Source organism: Sinohyriopsis cumingii, chromosome 7, assembly GCF_028554795.1.
Source record: "Sinohyriopsis cumingii isolate HCF-2022 chromosome 7, ASM2855479v2, whole genome shotgun sequence".
Classification (NCBI taxonomy): Eukaryota; Metazoa; Mollusca; class Bivalvia; order Unionida; family Unionidae; genus Sinohyriopsis; species Sinohyriopsis cumingii.
In genome coordinates this window covers 130,668,884-130,688,887 of record NC_142967.1, presented here as the reverse complement: position 1 = coordinate 130,688,887, position 20,004 = coordinate 130,668,884, and the positions used below count along the sequence as shown (strand labels likewise).

Sequence of the window (20,004 nt, the reverse complement as noted above, 5' to 3'; positions counted from 1 at the left end):
TAGAATCTATACTTGGGGTTAACTATTGTATTATGGTCCTGTTTGGGCTCAACTATTAAAGTCTCTGTTTGGGTCTAACTATTAGGGTTTCTATTTGGGCTTAACGATTATGTTTGAATCAATATTTTGGCTTAAGCATTATATTAGAGTCTCTCTTTGGATTTAACTATTAACCTCTGTTTAGGCTTAACTAATGTATTAGTCCCTATTGAGGCTTAACTATTCGCGTCTCTATTTTGGGATTAACTATTATATCAGAGTCTTAAATTAAATAACAAAAACAAGCGAAACCCAGTTTTGTTAAACTAAACACTTTATTTTCCAAGAATATAAAGAAAAAATCAAAAGACAGCACTGTGAATCAAATCCAAAATTATCTTGAATGCTCTCTCACATGTTTTAAAATATAGAATGTTCCGAATGAGTTCCAATACTGAATGTGCTGATATACCACCAGTCTTCAATGTGACGATGTACAGATAGTATCGATGTATCACAATGATATAGTCCCGAATGTCTTTGAATGAATTCACAACAATCCCAAAGCAGTGTTTTAGTTCCAAAAGTCAGCGAGCACTTGAAATTCCAATGAACAATAAATAAATGATTCCCCTCAAATTATTTATGAACACAACTAAAATATATAATCATAGTTTGCAAAAGACTGGTATGAAACAGGAATAAGGACTTGTTTATTCAAATCGAATATATATCCTAATTTCACTTGACCTAAGATTCAATAAAATTCATAGGAAAAAACAAAGGCCTTGAAATCAAATTTTAGTAAACATCCCAGAAATCAGGTAGTCCCAATATTTACTCTCAATCATAGACAAAGGTCAAGCACACAATAAATATGAAACACACATAATAGTGCCTAAACGTTTTTCAAGCATTTTATCGAAACAATACGGAATTTGTAAGAGAGATCCTTGCAAAGAATCTACTATAAACATAGCTTAGTTATCTTCGGTAAATTGTTTGTAGCAATTATTAGCTACTGTTTATCCGCACATAAGCTTGCAGAGAAAACGCGATGATAGTCATTCTAGAAATTGTCAAGTTGATTTTGAATTTCTGAATGTATTCTCTATGAATAAAATCATTATTAAAATGTTATAGAAAGCAGTGAAGTCTCTTATTGCTTTCCAGTATGCGAAAGACAATCAGCATGGTGCTATTCACACCCGCTGATGTTTCTGTTTACATTAATCAAAGAACACAGATCTTCGTATAAGTAAATGCCAAATACTTACCATTCGTAGACATAAGATTAGAATTTGCTGAAAAAGAACTTGTACACTAATTATAATAGTAACCCCTATTTTGTGAAAAATAATTATTACGTAGTTTTCGTAAATAAATTACAAATAACTGATAATGATTATGATAAATATTTCTTTTCGTGCAAATTATATCATTTTTAAGGGCTTTACGGAAAAGAGTGCAGCTTATTCACCAACTGCAGTGTGTGGGACCCATGCAAGAACGGAGGAGAGTGCCTAGTCAATCCAGACCTGTCCCATCGATGCAACTGCTCTGAAGGATGGGGCGGCACAAACTGTACTGAGGTGGATCTGTGCGCAAGACATCCCTGCAAAAACAACGGCACTTGTATATTCCAAGGAGATAGAAGTTATCGTTGCGAATGTCCATCTGGTACGTTTTACGGTAATTTGTGTCAATTTTATAATACATGTATTTCTCACGAGTGTAAAAATGGTGGTATATGTGATCTGAATAAGGATGATGCAAACTACACCTGTGCTTGTCCAAATTTCTATTTCGGTGAGCACTGTGAAATAATGAATACTTGTTCACCGTCATCATGTTTTAATGGCAGATGCATACAATTAAATGAGATGAATTCTACGTGCGAGTGTCACAATGGTTTCTATGGAAAGTACTGTGAGAACGAAAACCCATGTGTTGTAAGAATTCCGTGTGTAAAAGGTGAATGTCGATTCGAGCAAATAACTGGTAATTACACGTGTATATGCCCACTTGGTTCTCGGGGAGTGTACTGTGAGAAACAGGACGCATGTGCCCTCCCCTATAGCACATGTGACAATGGTGGTACGTGCGAATCACTTGATTCGGGGTCTTATAGTTGTCATTGTACAGAGGGACGCTGGGGAGCACAGTGTCAGAACTACGATAAATGCTTCGAAAAGCCTTGCTTGAATGGCGGCATTTGCGTTAATACGAGCAGCGATGCCTTTGTGTGCGAGTGCCAACCTCCTTTCTATGGTGAGAGATGTGAAAGAAGTAATCCATGCGTTTCCAATCCATGCGCAGCCGGTGGAATGTGCACCAACATGAGCGACACCGAATTCACTTGCAATTGTTCTATCGAGCGTTATGGAAAAAACTGCGAGAAGATCGATGGCTGTAAGATGAAACGTTGTGAGAACAACGCAACTTGTAAAAACCTAACCAGTGATGGGGATACCTTTTGTAACTGCCCTGCACTATACTCGGGGAAATTGTGTGAACATTTTAATCCATGCCTGTCAAATCCATGCAGGAATGGGGCACAGTGCGTAAGGAACTCAAGCTCATTTTCATGTGAATGCCTTTTCGGTTACATGGGAAACCTTTGCCAGTATAAAAATTTATGTGCAAGTTCGCCATGTATGAACGAAGGGAAATGCATTGTTAGTGGTGACTACAGCAAGTTTTGGTGTGACTGTTTGGATACAAATTTTTATGGAAAGGTCTGTGAGTTTTATAAGTTCTGTAATCTTTTAAGTACATGCTTAAATAATGGCACATGCTCGCACAGAGTCATTCTGGGATGGAAATCCGTTCAAGTTCCGTCCGCTGTATATCCTGGTGGCCTACTGAATGTTAACATTTCCAACTGGTATTCCTGTAACTGTGCCCAGGGCTTCTACGGTAAGTGAGGGCATGCTTCACTTTCTTTGATGGACTGTAGAAACCTACCTGCTTGCGTGACGTAGAATACGTTTTAGACACTCGAATCTTTCTGCATGGGCATGGCTTGGAACCGTAGTAGCACAGTCTGTCAGCTAAAATTCTCTTCTTTGTGATGATAGAACTGCTTTTAGCAAATTCCTCGATGACATCTAGACGAACTCGAAACCTTTAAAAAATTGCACTGTATGAATATTTCCAATCATTCTCTAGCAGTGATCCCCTCACAGCTTACGTAGCTCTGCTTCCGCCAAGCTTATAGGATGTTTAAGAATATTTGCCAAAGCAGTTCTTTGTTGTCTAAAAGCTGAGTGTGGAACGGTATAATTGCACTTTAAAGAATGTGGTTTGTTGAAACATTTCGCATGTGTTGGCATGAGTCTTTATCCAGGTCAGAGTTTCACCAACACAAATATTAAGGTTAAGCCTAGACTTCGGACAGTTGATTCCTCAAACATGAAAAAGACACAAATTTCAGCCAGTCTGATCACCAGAATTTAAACTTAAGTTTCTGCCCGAACTGAAGTTTTGTTAGTGAAAAAGGCCAATATTCTTTTTTTACTCTAGTGTGGTGTCTTTCGTTGTATGTAACTTTCACCTTTTTACTGTATTGCTATGAGTATTCATGTTTTTTCCCTTTGTTTTCATTGATTTCTTGTGACGTGTCCACTAAAAGTGTTGGTTTGTCTTAAGCATGCCTTTGTAATTTAATTTAACAGTCAGTCTTCATTAGAAGTATTGCATTGTCACTGGAACTGTTTATCCGTTGTGTGCGTGTGTGTGTGTGTGTGTGTGTGTGTGTGTGTGTGTGTTAAGAATCTAAATTATAATTTCAATTACTTGTTCAATTTTAGACAAATATGCGTATCAGGAAGATCCTAATACATCATCGATATCACAAGTATGGAATATAGCTACATGGATGATATTAAAATTGTTTCACGAGTGAAATGGTAACATTGTATTGTCACGATTGGTGAAGCGACGAATGGCAATACAAACTGTTTCCACTACACGAGCGAATATTTCCGTTTATCACATATTCGCTATAGTGTGCGCAGTTAAATATTTTTGAGATGACAACATGTTAACATAACTGTGAGATTCTGAAGGGTCCTAATAAGCACATGGAATTCCTTCGCTGTGTTCTCTTTACTGATTGGGTGTGGCTGTGGGAAGTTTCCTTACCCCGCTTTTTGGAACTCTTTTTTGGTACTATTACTATCAACATTTTATGGCGACCATTTTCCAGATTGGTTGGGTAAGAGGCATTGGGATAAAAATGATACATCTGTTGGGATATGGCCAGTTTACCTCACACGGGTTCGTTAGAGATAAAATTAAGGGTATCGATTAGTCAATAGAGGGCTGGGTGGGGAACCTGTAACATTGTCCCCACCCTACGATAAACTTAGTTTAAATATTAACAGAGTAAATAAACTAACCTCTGTTTTGAAAAGAAATGGGCATATGCCTGTCCCTCAAATGACAGAATGTTAAACGACATTATTTTACTTTATAAAATAGCGCGAACGAGCTCATATTTCTAATCATTTGATGCTATTCCGACTCTAAGATTTGTCTATGTCTACTGTACTGTTCCTAATAAAATAATGCAAATATTCGGTCACAAATGTCTGTAAGTCTGCATCCAGTAATCATCCCCTCGCATTAATATCCTACGACTGAAATGTTGAGTAGTGGAATTGACACACTTTAGGCGGATACATTGTACAATTTTCATGGAAATCGATGACTCGCCTAAACCGAGTCAACTAACTATGTGAGATCACACAAATACTTCCATGCTGTTTGTGTCAAATATTTTATTGATGTGGAAGTAGAGTGGCTCTTTGAATGAAAATTTGTATTTTGAAAAAATACCTTTAAATGATATTGGTTATATAACTGCGCATTATTAATGCAAATAGCGTCTGGGACTATTTGTACGCGCAACAGATGAAAGGTACATGTCTGAAAAATATTTCTTCTTCTTTCTGTCTAAACTATTTCCATTAAAACAAAAATTAAAACAGAATCTCATATGGTTAATGATTTAATATTAATAAATAATCTCGAGATTTTGCAAGCCTGGACATTATTGAACACAGTAAAGAAATTCACTATTAAAAACATGATGCATGAAATCCTCTATAAATCTACTCAAAAACATAGATTTGTTTTATTATATATTTTTTAAAACCAAAATCCGTCAGTTTTTATGGGTTTTCTCCATTCTATGCTACATTGACAGCTGCATTACTACGTCGATAAAGAGAAGTTAATAAATTTATAATAAGTTTGGGACACACGTTTTACAGATAAAGCTTGGGTATGTGAGAAAGCTTGCCAGTAGCTTCTCGTGGGTCGGTGTTTTTTTCCGGAGTTTTCCCGGGTTCTTCCTCCACCATTTATACTGGCCGCCGTGTATAGCCTATCTTGTGCTGAAAAATGACGTTAAACCCTACAACAACAACAACAACAACATCAACAACAACAACAACAACAGATAAAGCTTGTACATTTGATGCTTCAGATTTTGTATTTTGTCAAAATAGGGACCGTATTTGTGCGAAAATCTAGACATTTGTATTTTTGTTAACACTTTATATTCGCGGATTGATACTGTTGGTTGGGTAACTCAAACATCAGGCCGGTTTTACCAGACTGAATTCAGAACGCAATATCTTGAAAGAATATCTTCATGATTGTGATTTACTTGGAACGACGTTTGTCCTTTATTTTGTTCATTTCTACATTCAAACTAAAATATTTGTTTGGCCTCGACAAACTTGAGGTCTAGCTAGGTAGCAGACACTGTATCCAATTTTCGATTGCCACTTAATTTCGAATTGCAATCAGTGTTAATCAACACCTGATTTTTCCATCGTTTTCATACACGATTGTGATGCAAGTTATAATTGCTACTTAAAATTCGTATTACGATGTATAATTGCGATTTGATGTAGCACACATAAAGGCAGATGGTCTAACAAAATGGAATATGACATTAGTTTTATACGTAATGTCACCATAGTCGCCTACTGTGGCGATATCAGTTTTGTCTCCCATCGATATACTTAAGTATCTCACTAGGAAATGTGTAATAAATCATCAGTCATACGTAAATCTTTAATAGCTATGTTTAATAAACCATCCGTCATAAGCATATGTATAATAAACCATCCGTCATACGTACATCATTCCGTTGACGTACGGTCAAGTGTTTGAAGGTTGTCGAGAGTTTATAAAATTTTCAAGATATCTAATAAGCTACTTGGCAAAAATACGTCTATATCAGCCTTTTATTTAAGATATCTTGAATCCTTTTTCCTTAAAGTTTATGGTGTCTTAATTGGATAATAAATTGTCTATATAGCGTGTGGAGTACGTAGCATTCGTTTTACTGATCTTTGTAATATGTCTGTTAAAAATATATCCTGAATTGTAGTAAAATATTGGTCCAGTATTTAAGGAATACATCATTTATGTGGCGTCCTCAAGGCTCTAAGTTTTGTTTCTTTTTTGATAAACGAATACGCCCCATGATTAAGTGTGTCATGCAAAACTAAGTTTTAAAATTTTAAAAGGAATGGTTATTAAATGGACGCGAAGTAGCGCCGTTATTTTCTAATAATTGTATGGAGAGGCTATGAAAAGTTTCTTGTCTGATTTATTAATGGTGTAAAAAATCAAATGCATTAAGCTGGCGAAAAATGCAAACAATCTCTTTTAGTCGCCAAACAATTCACCCTTTAATTAAATTCACATCAGAGTCGTCAACGACGTCAAACATTCTTTAGATACCCAATCCTTTCGCGGATATGGGAATTTTCGCATGACAACTATGACTTATTCCTTATGATGATGCTAATTCTTTGTTTACAGCAATTTCTTTAACATAATCAACAATTTCTTTTACATAATCAAGAATAAATCCAAACATCTACACAATTGCACTACATATTGATAAATCTCTGATCATTACTTCTTTGTGATTTCCTCTCAGCTCAGAAGCGCTTTTGCTACAAGCTTTCAAGATGTTCCAGAACATTGGACAAAACTTTTCTGTAGTCCGATTGTGTTAATAGTATGTAAGAGACTTCCATTTTTCATAAAATTGCGTGATATTTGAACACTATGTAAAGTAAAATCTGCCTCTTATTATCTTTTATTCATTTGAATTGTATAATTTCCTTTTTAAATTTGTACATTCAATTTTGATTTATCTGAACGGATTGAAATTACCATATGCACAGCATAATCTTAAAGGTTGAAAGGTATTCGGCATTTGGTCTGGCCTTGTGTTCGTCTTATTCCATCGACTGCCCGATTGTATCGCTTAGAAAAAAATCGCTGATACACTACGACATTTATTTTTATTTAGACAATGATTTGGAACAACAGTAAATGCAGACATATTCCATTCTAAAACTCCATCTAAATATGATCTGTTCATATCTTACTCGAGGTTACGATTTTGGTCTGGTTAGCTCTACTGATCATATTCCAGAATAGCTTATGAGATGGCTTGCTTTTCATCGTCAGTCGTCTGCAATTCGTTCATCCGTTAGGCCAATTTGTTGTTATCGATAATCTTCCTAAACTACTCGGAGGATTTCCTTGAAACTTTATATACACATTCATCCTATGGTCTAGTAGGTTTTAAATAAAAATGGCGCCCCTCGGACTTCCAATATTGGTGGTACGTGAGCAATATTGAAAATCTTGTTTCGCTACTCCCAAATGTATGGTCTAATCAACATGGAACACTTCTTATGATGACTAGTTGTTCCTTTTCGAAAATAGTGCCGATCTGAGATGCGATACAGGTGCCATAATGGCCATCTTTAAAATCTTTGTATTGCTACTCCTCCTGTATGGATGATCATATCAACATGGGGTTTTCACTAAAAGATTTCAAAGTATGTGTATTTATTTGTAAACGAAAACGGTGCCATTCTGAAGTGCAGTATAGGCGCTAGTATTGAAGATCGTGTTATCGCTACTCCTTCTGAATGACAGCTCCGGTGGCCTAGTGGACAGAGCGTCCTCCCCGGATGCGGGAGGTTGTGTATTCGAACCCCGGCCGAGGCATACCAAAGACTTATAAAAATGGTACTAACAGCTGCCTCGTTAGGCGTTCAGCATTAAGAAGTTTAGTGTTAGGACTAGTCGGCCGGGTGTCAGGATCATGTGACTGGGTGCGACATGATGCTTCATGTCCGCGGCATGATGCCCCAGTGCTAGACATGACAATAAACTGCTACACAACTGCAGATATCGTAGCGTTATGACTAGAAAATTGTTAAAGGTACGTTAAATATCCAAAGCGCATTCATTAAAATAATTCTTAGTCTGATCAATGATAAAGGTGCTAATCTTATGTATCATATGGCCGCCACGTAGTGTCGGTCTTGAACATGTCATTATTGATAGTCATCTGGATGGACAGTCCTGTCAACATGGGGCTTTTGCTAAAATACTTCCTATGATGATGTGTTGGTTTTAAATACAAAATAGTGTTGATATATCAAATACAACGTCTACGTTTTCCATCATGACAATACTCGTATCGCTTCTGTAAAGGAAAATGGTGCTTATAAGGCAGCTATCTTAAATTAAGAATCGTGTGATCACAGCTCGAACAGACAATCATAATTCAATGGGTCTTTCACAAGAAGACCTTCATTTGATCTTAAATGAAAATGCTGCCGATCTGACATCCAATATGACCACCACAACAGTCATCTTGAAATTCTTTTTATCTCTGAATGGAAAATCATATCTTGAAAATATTGTTATCTTACGCCTTTGTAAATGGATTTTGTACCAAGATTGGGGGTCACCAATAAACTTCTTATGATGTCTAGTTGCTCTCTAATCAAAATGATGTCATCTGTACATTCAGTATGGCTGCCACGATGACTGTCTTAAAATATTATCCGATGGATGATCATAATGAAATTTTCATCAAAAGACATCTTCCGGTGTCTACTTTGTCCTAAACTTCAATGGTTCCAAGATGACATCCAGATCAGCCAGTTTGAATATCTTGGTTTTGCTGAAGAATATCAGAAATGGCTGGAGCACTCAGTAGTTAATTGGAAGAAATGGCCCTATCTTTAATTTCCAGAATTAATTTTTTTCCAGGAGTTCTTTGGTTTCTTCGAAAGCCTCTTGTTTAATTTGTTTTTGTATTTCTCCCAATTAGAGTAATAACCACGGAGCAGTATCAGATAAACCGAATATCTCGTTCGTCCCGATATTAAGACTTTCTTTAATAATTAGCAGAATTTAGGCAAGAATTCATTCCTTAGGAATATGAGAAAACCAGTAATAAGATTTTGAAAAACGTATAAGACTAAATGAATCTTATCACATGTAACAGGAGAATGTTTAAGCAAAACCTCGAATGCAGTCAGTGTATTGTGAATCGCTTTTGTTAAGAGGATTGCTGTACGTGCATTTATCAAGTTGTTGTCTGATTAACTCATGTCTTCTTAATCTACAATGCAGGGGATAAATGTCAGAGCAAGTCCAACCCATGTTATTCTAATCCTTGTGATGGTGGACGCTGTCTGGCTTTGGGGGATAAATACACATGCAGAGAACGTGAGTAGAAAACACTTGTATTATTTAGATGAACGAATTAAATAGATCAAAGTTCTTTAGATTTAGAAAGATCATTGATATAATGTAACAACTATACCTGTCAAAAATTCAGCTAGCTTTAAATTACAGTCAGGAGTTGACAGCAAATCTTATTGTAATAATAAACAGGATTTGTTAATAAAATATTGAATACTTTCTTAAATCAGTAAACTTAGAGACACGTGCTCAGATACGTTAGACGTTATTTTATGGAGCACATTGAATTTCGTTATTGAATTATTTACATTTATGAATACTGATCTAAGGCTGTTTTTTTAATTTTTTTAAATTTTTATAAATTGTATTTATGGATCGACATATGTTTACATGTATTTGCATTCCATTTCTGTTCTCAAGTTTGACTAAGTTGGACATATTTTCATATAATTCATATGACTGACACGTCAAATAGTTTGAATATTTGAATGTATGGGAAGTATTTTTTCTGATAAACATTCCACACGTCACATTGTTATCTGTCCATTAAGACAAATTATATAAGGATAATTTTGTAGTTTGCGTGGAAAGAACGGTCCCATATAAATTCGCGTTTTATCCGCTCTTAAATTCGGATATGTATTTGCTACGGGGCTTAGGTATACCTTTCTTGCCCTGCTTCTGAAATATCTACATATTTGGAGACGACCAGTCTAGCGATAATGATACGTCATCAAACAAAAGACCCAACAAATCTGGATCAGGAAACAAATTTGAGACAATCTGTTTAATATGCACTTTTGTTTATTTTTTATGTGCATACGAATTTTTAGTATTTTAATAACCATATCAAATTCTGTTATTATAAGTGTCAATGGCTTTTGCATCATCGGAATCAGTTTACCACTTTGTGCTGCAGTTGGAAACTGTACTACTGGAGGGGCAACTCGTCTGAATAATGATATGAACTGCCACTGGAACACCAGTAAACTTGACCACGTAATACACTGAATAGTTATCAAAATAACATCCAATAGCGCATATTAATATTATAATCTCTACATTTTGTTGTAATTCAGTGCCTTGTTGTGTGCACATAATTTATATGTTTAACTTCATCTGAGCACCAATCAAAAATTGTATTAATCTCATGATGCAACATACTGATTTTATGCAATGAAACCACAGAATAATGAGGTGAAATGAATATGAAGCTTGATGTTACTCAATAACCTAATATGATGTCATAACGTCGTTACTGACGTGATAAGATGTTATTGCATCATTTTAAGAAAGATACATGACTTCGGAATAATAATTTAATAACACTTACAATTACTCTCATAATAATACCGCGATCTTTTGACGTAAATCGATAAACAAAACAGTAAAAACCGGTGCTTCTGCTTTAAGTTAAGAAAATGTTGAGTTAAATAGGTATTCGAAGATAGGTTTTTTTAATCTAAATGGCTCTAATTTCTTTAGAAATGTTACTCGATCCTAAAATACATTTGTGAAAAAATGTAAATATTCAAGGTGGCAAGATCAACAAACACAGAACGCGGAAAACTGCTGCTTCCACTGCAGCAAAGACAACGAAAGCAATATTTGAGCTTTTACTTATTTTGCTTTTTACTTAGCAGATTTCGATTTTCTTAGGCACACTACACGAATATTAGAAATCTTCAACAAACCGCATCACGCGAAGTTCTTTAAACATCTTCCTTATAGAGTCTACTTAAATCTCATCGTACATAGTTATGATGAAACGTACATGAAAAGAATTATTTGATTTAGAGTCACTAGAACTGGCATCCTTTCATTCAATTTTCTTTTTAAATATTAAACTATGGTAAACTGTATGCATTCCCGTCGCGACAATTTGTGTACTTTTACTACCGAGTGTCATAAGAGACACGCATACTTCTCTTGTAAATGTAAAACTATTCACTTCAGACATCCACGACATGTTTACGTTTTACGTTTATGTTGAAGACATATTTTATAACACTATGTTAACTACGCCGTGTCAGATCATCGAGAGGTATGTTAAGACCACGTGACCGAGAAGATAATGGCGCCAATATCAAAGTAACGTTTCCGGCATGTATAGTTAAACTGTCTGCCTGAATGATTTCATCAAAACAGACAAGTTGTCATCTGTCGAGACTTTGGCCTTTCAGCATTCATTTTTGAATTTAAATCTAACAACTCAAAACGAGTTCGGTTGATATCGTGAGTTTAGGCTGGCCTTGTGCAGCCTAATTTAAATTATATCCATTAACTTTTGCTGTTGAAATATTTTGACCAGGCTTCAAAAGACTTATTTAGTTTTAGTTAACTGGCATAATGCAAGTGAAACAACACTATTAAAAAATAAAGATATGAATTGCCAGTTAATGCAATTTAATGCAATTTATTGAATCGCTGTCAGATTCATCAATTATGTTTCCTTAACCATTGGCACATCATCTAGCTAAATAGCAACACAGAAACTTCATGACAGAATTGATGTTTATTACAAACTCAGCCTTACAATCTGCGATCAGAGCTACCAAAAACCCTAAATATTCTTTCACTGTAGACTTGCAAGAAGCAATTTTTCTTTTTCAGAAAAGAGTATAAAGACAGTAACCCTATAGTAATTAGAGATGTGTCCAACAAACGTTTGCCGCGTGTTCACTTTAGGCACAAAAGTTGAATGGTGACTCAGAATTCTTGCTAATGTGCAATCTAAAATAACTGGATGCAGTTAGAGTTCAGAGGTTCTAAGTATCTGCTTTTCTTCTAAAATGTGAAATTCCGATGCATTTAAATTGTTCTTTTTTAAATGCGAATTTTTTGGAGGGAATATGGATTTATTTTGTCAGTTTTTAACTCTTGAGATATTTTCTGTTGTCCGTCCGTCCGTCTGTCGTTAAACAACGTGTATTATCTATCCACCTCCTAAAGTGGAAGATTGCTTTGAAACTTTACGCACACATCCATCAGATGGTTTAGTTGGTTCATGATGAAAATATTGCTGCTTGGACATCCAGTATGGTTTCCATGGCAGCCATGTTGAAAATCGTGTTATCGTTACTCCTCCTGGATTGTAATATCAACATGGGGTTTTAACTAAATGACTTCTTATGACTTATAGTTGTTCTAAATGAAAATGATGACAATCTGACACCAATATGGCCGCCACAGTGTCCATGTTGAAGCTGTTGTCATCCTGAAAAGATGATCATGTCAGCACGGGCTGCTCATCAGAAAACTTTATATGGTGTCGAATTTGTCCTAACTGAAAAAGGTGCTGATCCGTCGTCCAATAAGGCTGTCACATCAGCAATCTTAAACATTTTGTTATCGCTACTCTTCATGCATGGATGCTCTTATCAACATGTGGTCTTCACTACAAATACTTCCAATAAATATTCTTTGGCGCTACATAAAAATGGTGTCGATTTGACGTCTAATATGACCGTCACGGCAGCTGTCTTGAAAATCGTGTTATCATTATTCTTCCTGAACGGAAGGTCGTATCAGCATGGGATTTTCACTAAAATAAGTTTTATGATATCTAGATGATCGTAAATAAAAATGATGCCAATGCAGCCATCTCAAAGTTCCGTTATCAAGACTTTAACAGAAAGTCATATTCACGTGGGGTACTTAGCAAATACTTTTTTTCATGACGTCCAGTTAGTATTAAATAACAATGGTGCCGATTTGAAGTCCACTATGACCGTCACCGCAGCCATCTTGAAAATCCTGTTATTGCTCCTGATGAATGGAAAGCTCTGATCTTAAAAATAGTGTTATATCTAATCCTCTCCAAATGGATGAATATATCAACTTGGGTTTTCACTAATTACCTTTTATGATACATGGCTAGTCCTAAATGAAAGTGGCGTCAGTCGTACATCCATTATGGCTGAAACGACCACTGTCTTAAATATCTTGTTTTCACTACTTCCTGAATGAAAATGATAATTGTGACATAGGGATTTCACTGAAAGGCTTCCAATGATATCTACTTTGTCCTAAAGAAAATGGTGTTAAGCTGACAATATGTGTATCGCATTAGCTAAGTGAACATCTTGTTATTGCTAAAAAATATCCGAGATAATTCCAACACTTGACAAATAAAATGAAGAAATGGTCTTATATTGAATTCACTAAAATTAATTTCGTCCCAGATCAGCGTCAGTCCCTTCGTGGGTCTCCTGTTTTACTATTAAATTGCACGCAGTGTCTTTCAGTTGTTGGGCTTCGTATTAATGTCTTACAGTTTATCTTTGCGTTTTGGGCAAAATATTTTAAAATAAACAGTGAATCGTAACGTTAAAATGACACATTATGTATAATGTCTTGATCGATGTATCAAGGACCTGTTTTATTATGCTACTGGTATGTATGTTTGATCTCTTTTAAAGAATTAACTTGCAGCTGTTTCTAGAATTTCTTTTTAATAGTGAAAAGCCTACGTGATTTTATTCTCCGCCTTTACAATCCCGAAAGTGCCACACCGTGAACAGGAAGGGTCTACATTGGACTTGTCCACAACAGTGGTACAGTTGTGCCATTCACGTTCTGTTTTACTTACTGCCTATATTTAAAGACGATCCCCATTGATATTTTACAGCGTATTGCAGAGAAGAGAAGATAATTACAGACAAAACAGGGGTTTACTTGTGGCCCCGGACACACATAGGCGATAGCGCAGTCTATCCCTGCCCCTATGGACCCCTGACCTACTTTAGTCGCGGATACGGTAACCGATCCTGTGTTTTGTCCCCATCCGGTGAGGCTGTATGGATAAGTCCAAACACACAGGAGTGTAAAGAGGTTAGCTCCTCTAATACTCGCGGACTACTTATATTATATTATATTATATTATATTATATTATATTGTATTATATTATATTATATTATACTATACTATCCTATACTATCCTATACTATACTATACTATACTATACTATACTATACTATACTATACTATACTATACTATACTATACTATACTATTATACATTCAAGCCTATTCTTTTTATTGTATTGCCTTAAGGAAAGTGTATATAATGTAGAAGTACCAATGCCATATGAAAAAATCATAGACTTACTTGTACATATAGTAATATTTTAAAGACGTGTCATTTTCTTATGTAAAAAATGTCAGATTGTAAAAATTTTGGTCTCTTCTTGAAATGTTGAGTCGGTATATGAGCTAATATTTATTATTCTAAATATTTAGGCAACATGAATATATTTCCATACATTTAAAAGTTAAATTGGCATTTTCTAGTAACCCGTGACATTTTAGTTACCGTCTATGTCTCATTGATGGACTTTTGTGTGAGAATCATTCATGAATAGTTTAACTGTTTGGACGGCTTAAAGTTACTCTAATTTTATGGCGCTACTGTTAATGTCACAATATTAAATGAAAAAAGAAATATATCAAGTGCTATATTCCGATACAGGAATCTGAGTTTTATATTTTCCAGTTTTGAAAGGAAAAAAGAAACATATTAAGTGATATTTTCCGATACAGGAATCTGAGTTTGATGTTTTCCAGTTTCTTAAACCAGAACTTCTAATAAACCGACACATAGCACTACCTCGGTATTACGCTCATATGTAACAAAGCGTGATCACAGGTTTTGTTTTATGGGAGCTTATCTATTGTCTCCAACCGACGATACATATAAAGCAAATAGTAAAACCCTGAATATAAATTTGGGTTAATGTTTCTGTCCTTTCTCCTCCATGAAGAACAGGATAGAAGACGAGTCTGTAATCTATAGACTTAAACTCTGAAAGAGAGTCGAAAAATGAGTTTTGTTGGTTTTTGCTTTTCGCTATGTTACATTAGTACCGTTTATGGCATTTTACCGCCTGTGTAAAGTTTCTCTATTAGTGTTCTTCGTGGTGGCTAACGGCAGTAAAGACTGTTAGGGCTATTTCATGTTGCTTTGCTTCAATGCTTTTGAACATGACTTGTTTATATTGTGACATTTGTTATCTATTAATTAAGCTTTTAGGCAACTAGTCAGAATGCCATGGTTGGGCAGATAATTCAAATAATGTGTTATAGAAACTTTTCAAAATGACATGGTTGGGCACATAATTAAAATAGTATGTTAGGTCAACTTGTCAAAATCGTATCTTAGGGTAATCTGTCAAATGTTTGTTAGGGCAATAATGAAAATAAAAAAATGGAATGGTTGCCAGTAATTTACCTAGCTTTACATCTAGATATTCTAGAATGGGTATGACTGTTTGCATTTCCTGGATGACGATTCAATTATTATCCTTTTCATTTCTCTTCAAATATATTTTTTAATTGTATTATCTTGCTTTCGATATGATCTGAAATTGGAAGACAAGACTGTTTAGTTCTAGGTCTAATTAGATTTTTACTTCCGTCAAATTCATACTTTAAGTCACTCCAGACAACTCGATCTGTTTACAGGAACTGAACGACTGGATAAAAAGTCTCGTTTTATCAAAAGGTTTTATGGTGCTTGTTTTAAAGCTATCCGTCAATCCACCATTCTTATTATGAAGAAGGTTCATCACACATTCATTTTCTAAGAAGAGGGATATCTATAACATCTTGATAAGGGGAAACAAATGGCCTGTTTCCTGGACAATATCTGGCACCGATCCACGTGAATTTACAACCTCTTGTGTTGCATTCTGCGAAGTTCACAGAATGAAATTCTCTGACATATTGTCATGGACTGTACAAATACCATTGTTACTATTCACATTTAAAATATCATCGATTGGAAACTAATGTTGAACGCCATTTCCTTTCTCACCAGATGTAGCACACATTACTTCAGTACTGAAACAGGTGCGACACTCAGTGTCAGTCATCTGTCAGTCTTAAATAAACTTGTTGAATATGGATGTTATTTGGTCAATTCCCAGGTGAAAAAGAGCAAACATTGTTTATAGCCTTTGTCATCATGCCGCAACTAACTCTTGTGTAGAAAATAAAAATATTATGATTTGGATTATAATTTTAGTGTTTAATGAATGTATGTTGCTTGTTCTAACAAAGTACATCTTTCGTCAAAAAGATCCACACATTTTAACCTATATATTTTATTAACACTGTATCTAAATGATCAGTTGTATTAAATACATATCCATAATTACTATTAAAAAATCTTTTACATCATTATCTTTTAACGGCAAAACAACGATTTATTTATGATTTCTTCACAGGACGTCGACATTTTACAAATAAAAGAAAAATAAATGCATCTAAATCTGTCAGCCGAAAAAGTGTGTTTTCTTTTTGTTTATTTGTTTAATTGACTATAGTTTGATCGTCTGTAGTTTTTGTTACATTGATTAAAAGATGGCTTTTTAGCTCTACCGGTCATAGACCTGAAGAGCTGATGAGCTGGTCTTTCGTCTTTACACATGCATTCATCTATTGTTATTGAAACTGGTGCTGCTTGGACTTTCAATATGGCCGCCACGGCAGCGATCTTGACATTTTTATTAATGCTACTTCTTCTGCATGAATGGTCACATCAAGATGGGGTTTTCACAACAGATTTCTTATGATGTCTAGCTGGTCGCAAATGAAAATGTTGCCCTCGGACTTCCAATATAGTCGCCGCGGAACCAATATTGAAAATCTTATCACAACTCCACCTGAAAATAAAGTCATATTGACGTGGAGTTTTCACCAAAGAACGTCTCATGATTTCCAGCATGTCTTAAAAGAAAACGGTGCCGATCTGAGATTCAACATGGCCGCCATACAACGACCATCTTGAAAATTTTATCATTACTCCTACTGAATGGAGGGTCGTACCAACATGCGTTTTTCACTAACAGACTCCTTATGATGTCTACTTGGTCCTAAATGAAAATGATGCCGATCGCACGTCCAGTATGGATGTCACAGAAGCCATCTTTTGTGGACACTTCTCCTGAATGGAAGGTCATATTGACATGGTATATTTACCAGAAAACTTTGTATGATGTCTAGTTAGTCCTAAATAAAAAGTTCCGATCTGATGTCTAAAATTACTGTAACGTTGGCTATCTTGAAAATCATGTTGTCACTAATTCTCTTTAATGAATGCTTATATCAGTTCAGAATTGTACTAAGAGACGTCTTACAACGTACTGTTGAGCTTAAATTAAAACGGTGCTGACCAGACTTCCAGCATGTGGCCATCTTGAAAGTCATACTGTCACTACTTGTCTAAAATGGAAAGTCATTTTGACATGGAATTTGCATCAGATGACTTTTTATAGCGTCTTGATGGTCTGAAATACAAACGACTAGCCCTCAATATGGCCACCATGATATGTATTTTTAAATATAGTTATCTCTACTCTTCCCAAATGAATGGCTATATCAACATGGGGTTTTCACCCATAGCCTTCTTATGATACCTAGTTGTTCCTAAATGTAAATGGTGCCAGTTGTGTTGTACGTCGTATGGTTGTCACGACGACTGTCTTAGTTACTTTGTCACTTCTCCCCCTGAAAGAATGATCATTTTGATATGGCGTTTTCATCAAAAGACTTTTAATGATGTCTAATTGGTGCCAATTTGACATTCAATATATCCACTACAGCAACTAATTTGAAATTCATCTTATCGCTTACAAGTATCAAAGATAGTTGAAGACGCAGCATTTAAAAGGAAAAAATGGTCTTATCTGTAATTCTTCGAAGAAAAAAAATTCACCTTGTAGAGAGCCAGTCCCTTCCATGTGACTCTTTTTGTTTTGTTTTATCTATTGTTATAGCTCGATGAAACCGAGGCTACGTCGATACTCCAGTCGTTGATGTCAATGAGTGGTGAGGCCGCATTCCTGGGCTCAGAGCAAGTAGCCAACATTACTACCGCACTAGAGGAACTCTTTATTTTCTCATTTGATAACGTCAAGGTAAATACGTATATTATTTTCGAACACAAAATATATTATCTGGAAGATCATGTAAACAAATTAATCTGTCGAAAATAGTGTAATTATGTGCCTGTGATCTGAGACTAAATTTAAAACCGCTGAAACCCATTAGTAGACATGCCATTTAAGTTGCATTCAGCCCCTTTAATATAGCCGTAACATAGGTAAGACTTCAAAACCTTTCATGTGTTTATGATAACATCAGCCGCTGCAAAAACAAATAGCCCAATGCAAAATGTCTACGTGTGGAAACATGACATTCCCTTTAACATGAACATCGAGGTTGGTGCATAAAATCTGCATATTAAAATATTTAGAGTTAAAATAGAGGTATTACCATGGTTTTATTTTGTCTGCACATTGATATCAATCAGTTTATAGATATAACTGGATTAAGAAAGACGAATGCCTATAGTCTCACGGGACCCTTATATAACTATCGACAATCTGTGTTACATGGCCTTTATATGACTATCGACAATCTGTGTCGCATGGTCTTTGTATTACTATCGAAAATCTGTGTCACATGGCCATTATGGTGGCGCTCTACAGATATTATGAACTGATGAGAATGTGGTGGGTATAAAGTGAAGTTGTTTACATTTTCAACATGCACAATGGAGAGAATGTTGGCATACCTCTATGATACATTCATGTACTGTGTCTGAAATGTCATTGGATATTGTACTTATGGAAATGGTAAATGATCTAAGCACACAGCTAACTAAAATGACTGCTCCCTTGTGCTAAAGAATCAGCCAGAATTAGTCAAAAGTACACTATCTTTAGCAGCTATTATAATAGGGAAAATGAATTTTGCCAGACTAGACAATACGAACTTCTGAAAGTGCAATGAATAAATTAGCAAATATATAAAATGTAAAAAAAAGTTATCAGCTCTATGTTTTTACAATTTACTTCTAAGACTTCTAATTTCCCCATAATTAAAGTCACTACTCACACAAACATGCCTCATGGGAAATTATGTAAGTAAGAGCAAAATGAGCATAATTAGCTTATTTTTATGCTTAATATCAATATGAATGTATCATTTTATTCAGAACATCTTACATAATGATATGAAAATAAATAAAAAATAATTCCATACCTTTTTATATTTGTTTTAAGGTGGCGCTCTACAGTTTCGTATTTTGCATAGGGTTAGCATTTTAAAGAAAAGGAATTTCTCCGGTTTTCCTCACTGGTTATACTGGCTATTAAAAAAAGATCTTGTATATCTTAGGTATAGTTTGAAGAACCTTTAATTCCCTTTACTTTGGTGTATGATTGATGGGTGTAATATGGGTTATAGAGTATACAGCTTGGCCTTACTCAAGATGTGCACCTTTCAAAAAAGAGCTAGCTCCACTTGGCCATTTTCACTTCCCGAACGTCAGATGTAAACTGTATAAAAAAGAGCCGATAACTTTTTTTTACATTTTATTTATTTGTTAATTTATTCATTGCACTTTCAGAAGCTGGTATTATTTAGTCTGGCAAAATTCATTTTCCCTATTTTGATAGCTGCTATGGATAG

At 35.2% G+C, this 20,004-nt stretch overlaps 1 protein-coding gene across 4 annotated transcripts in view; it reads left to right on the top strand.

Annotated features, from left to right (window-relative positions):
• LOC149796134 (adhesion G protein-coupled receptor G2-like) overlaps positions 1 to 20,004 on the top strand; it is a 201,031-nt gene that overhangs the window by 155,370 nt on the left and 25,657 nt on the right. For 2 of the 4 annotated variants that reach the window (XM_089966048.1, XM_089966047.1), the window contains 4 exons: positions 1,429 to 2,898; positions 9,457 to 9,552; positions 14,159 to 14,361; positions 18,306 to 18,446. In XM_089966048.1, the coding sequence (XP_089822174.1) occupies positions 1,429 to 2,898; positions 9,457 to 9,552; positions 14,159 to 14,361; positions 18,306 to 18,446 (1,910 nt within the window). The remainder of the gene's footprint in view (positions 1 to 1,428; positions 2,899 to 9,456; positions 9,553 to 14,158; positions 14,362 to 18,305; positions 18,447 to 20,004) is intronic. The other 2 variants (XM_089966049.1, XM_089966050.1) reach the window with 2 other exon arrangements.